This window comes from Arachis ipaensis, chromosome B08 (genome assembly GCF_000816755.2).
Source record: "Arachis ipaensis cultivar K30076 chromosome B08, Araip1.1, whole genome shotgun sequence".
Lineage (NCBI taxonomy): Eukaryota > Viridiplantae > Streptophyta > Magnoliopsida > Fabales > Fabaceae > Arachis > Arachis ipaensis.
The window spans coordinates 2,534,915-2,538,565 of NC_029792.2; the positions used below are offsets into that span (position 1 = coordinate 2,534,915).

General features: G+C 37.9%; 1 protein-coding gene across 1 annotated transcript in view; it reads left to right on the forward strand.

Annotated features, from left to right (window-relative positions):
- The window catches only part of LOC107610259 (ATP-dependent zinc metalloprotease FTSH 10, mitochondrial), a 4,097-nt gene continuing 523 nt past the window's right edge, over window positions 78–3,651 (forward strand). The window contains exons 1-8 of the mRNA XM_021108575.1: window positions 78–369; window positions 514–700; window positions 837–911; window positions 1,108–1,259; window positions 1,453–1,929; window positions 2,011–2,778; window positions 2,977–3,204; window positions 3,540–3,651. Of these exons, the coding sequence (XP_020964234.1) occupies window positions 319–369; window positions 514–700; window positions 837–911; window positions 1,108–1,259; window positions 1,453–1,929; window positions 2,011–2,778; window positions 2,977–3,204; window positions 3,540–3,651 (2,050 nt within the window). The 5' untranslated portion in view covers window positions 78–318. The remainder of the gene's footprint in view (window positions 370–513; window positions 701–836; window positions 912–1,107; window positions 1,260–1,452; window positions 1,930–2,010; window positions 2,779–2,976; window positions 3,205–3,539) is intronic.

The window sequence follows — 3,651 nt, forward strand, 5'->3', positions numbered from 1 at the left end:
ATATTAACCTTAGAAGTGGGCCACTCAATCCCATTTAAAAAAAAAAAAAACGAAACGTATAAATTCTCGTATCGTTTTCTTCTGTTCGTTCTTTTAGCGGAATGGAATGAATGAATGAAAGAGGAGTTTCCAAAAATAAACAAGAAAAGAAACCTGACATTCAAATTACGCCATGTTCATCCTCAACAATAATCTTAGCTTATCAATATTTATTCAATTTACGTTCCCCATTATAACTTTTTCCATTATGTTTGTTGAAACAAAGCCAAGAACAACAGAAGATAATAACAACGCTGATTGATTACGATTGCAATAAGCATGATTGCTTCAAGGATTGGTCACTCCCTATCACGCTATTCTCGTGCTAAAGTGAGCCTTCTTCTTCTTTTGTTTTCTTTTGCTCCCGCTATGTTTTCTCTTGAATTCAAGTGTTTGCATTATTTCATTCATTTATTTTTAGGAAAAAATAAAAAATAAAAAAGTGTGGATGCATATTTATATATATGCTTATAGAATTTGTTACAACGCGATGCTGGAAGAGCAACCGTTTTGAAGGGTTATGGCTATGTTGCTTCTTCTTCATTCGGAGGAGCTCCTTTTCTTGCTGCTACTACTATTACCAATGGTTTCGCTTCCAATTTAATATTGCATAGGCTTCATCGGCTCTTTTCCAGCATTAATAATGCCCCAAAGAAAAAAAGTAAGTGCAAGGAAAAAAGTGTTTCCTTTTGTTGTGTGCTGATGCAATTTTCAATTGCATGCATTGTGGTTGTTGTTAGTGTGCTAATACTGTCATTTCTTGAGTTTGATTTTTTATTGCATTTCTCTTTTGGCAGATTATGAGAACTACTATCCCAAGGGAAAGAAAGAAATTCCAAAAGAGGATCAGCAGAAATCTAAGTCTAAAGAAGGTATAAAGTTAATGTATTAGGTGACATTGTTGATTAGTGTCTGCCTAATGTGTACTTTTGCGTTAAAAATATCAAGTTTGGTAGATGCTTATGCTAATAGGTTGAAGTTCTAATGGATTGATATATAGCTCTCTCAACTTTGCATAACAGCTAATGATGAATACTTCAAACACTTGATATCTTATTTTCATTTCAGATGAATCCAACACAAACAAAGATAACAAAACTGACAATCATGAAAAATTTCAAGAGAACTTGAAGAAACAACTTCACAATATCATCACACCTTTGTTGATGATGTTGGTACTTCTTTCATCTGCTCCTTTACCTGAACATGAACTCCAGAAAGTAAGCATAATTGTGTTTATACACTACCAGTTAATAGGACTTTTATTTTTTGCGGAGTGTCCCTGCTTGATAACTAGAACATGAACCTAACAATGTGATTACTGTCAATGAGACATCTCATTTTGCCAGAATTTTGTAGTTTCTTATGTTTCACTGCTCTTCTTGACATGGATGGAACTTCGATTGTTTGCAGATTAGTTTCCAAGAGTTTAAAACAAAGCTTTTGGAGGAAGGAGTAGTAGACCACATTGTTGTTTCAAATAAGTCAGTTGCCAAAATCTATGTAAAGGGCTCTCACCATAATGGAACAGGAGATCATGTTGATGAAGGGAAAACACTTCCTGCAACAGTTGAAACTGGAGGCCAATATAAATACTATTTCATCATAGGCAGCGTCGAGTCCTTCGAGGAGAAGCTAGAGGAAGCACAGGAAGCACTCAACATTCACCCTCATGATTATATTCCTGTCACATATACTTCTGACGTTTATTGGTACCAAGAGTTATTGAGATTTGCTCCAACACTTTTGCTTTTGGGATCTCTCGTGTATATGGGGAGAAGAGTGCAAGGTGGGTTTGGTGTTGGTGGGGGCAACAACAAAGGTGCTAGTGGAATTTTCAACTTAGGAAAAGCCCGTGTAACTAAAGTGGATAAACATGCAAAAAACAAGGTTGAATCTCTTATGATTTTCCCTTTGTAAATAAGATGGATGTTGATTTCTGTATCCAGTTTGAGATTCAATCTTTTTCAGGTCTACTTTAAAGATGTTGCTGGGTGTGATGAGGCAAAGCAAGAAATCATGGAGTTTGTGCATTTCTTAAAGAATCCAAAGAAATATGAAGAACTTGGTGCGAAAATTCCAAAGGGTGCTCTTCTTGTTGGGCCTCCAGGCACAGGGAAAACACTCTTAGCAAAAGCAACTGCAGGGGAATCCGGTGTGCCTTTTCTATCTATATCTGGTTCTGATTTTCTGGAGATGTTTGTTGGTGTTGGACCCTCAAGGGTGAGAAGCTTGTTCCAGGAAGCAAGGCAATGTGCTCCAAGTATAGTATTCATTGATGAGATTGATGCAATAGGTAGAGCCAGGGGACGTGGAAGCTTCTCTGGTGGCAATGATGAGCGCGAAAGTACATTGAATCAATTGTTGGTGGAGATGGATGGTTTTGGAACCACTTCTGGGATTGTTGTGCTTGCTGGCACAAATAGACCTGATATCTTGGACAAAGCTCTGCTTAGGCCTGGCAGATTCGATCGCCAGATTAGCATCGATAGGCCTGATATTAAGGGTCGCAACCAGATATTTCAAATCTACTTGAAGAGGATCAAACTAGACCATGATCCGTCATATTATTCACAGAGGCTTGCAGCACTTACCCCTGGATTTGCTGGAGCAGACATTGCCAATGTTTGCAATGAAGCTGCACTGATTGCTGCAAGAAGCCAGAAGACTTGCGTCACTATGGAACATTTTGAGGCAGCAATTGATAGGATTATTGGTGGATTGGAGAAGAAGAACATGGTAAGTAGTCTTTAGAGTTCATACTTCATACCATGGAACTCATGATGCTTATGTCTATTTATGAATAATTGAATATGAACATTCATTACTGACACTGAAGTAGCACTAAATTGAAAAATGTTGAACCTATTTGGAATGGAACACTCCCCCTGGCCCCTCTACTGAGCTTCCACATTGGAATGTATGTTTCTCAACCAGGTAGTAAGCATGTTGGAAAGGCGTACCGTTGCTTACCATGAATCTGGCCATGTTGTTGCAGCATGGTTCTTGGAACACGCTCAACCATTGTTGAAAGTAACCATAGTTCCTCGCGGTACAGCAGCTCTTGGGTTTGCCCAGTATGTTCCCAGTGAGAATCTCCTAATGACAAAGGAGCAGCTTCTTGATGAGATTTGTGGGATCCTTGGTGGTAGGGCTGCGGAGCAGGTAGTTTTCTCTTTTCCCTCCATGTTTACACTAATTTTTGTTTCCTAGAACAATGATATAGCCTCCTAATAATCCTCCTAAATATCATGTTGAATAGTAAATGAAGGAAAAAGTAGATATAGTAGATGAAATAAGTGCCTTGGAATCTTAAAAAATAATAAATTCTTTCTCTAAATAGAAAGACGTTTATTAGGAGGATTAATTTGGAAGAAAAATCAGTTCTCTTCAATGAGTAGAACTAGTTCTTTATTGGTATCTTCTTCATGAGATGTTGTTTACCAACCTTGAAAACCATGCATGCATGAGACTAATGACAGTGTGGTTTCTAAATGCAGGTTCTGATTGGAAGAATCTCAACAGGAGCACAAAATGACTTGGAAAAAGTGACTAAGTTGATGTATGACCAAGTAACAGTTTATGGCTTCAGTGACAAAGTTGGTCTGCTCT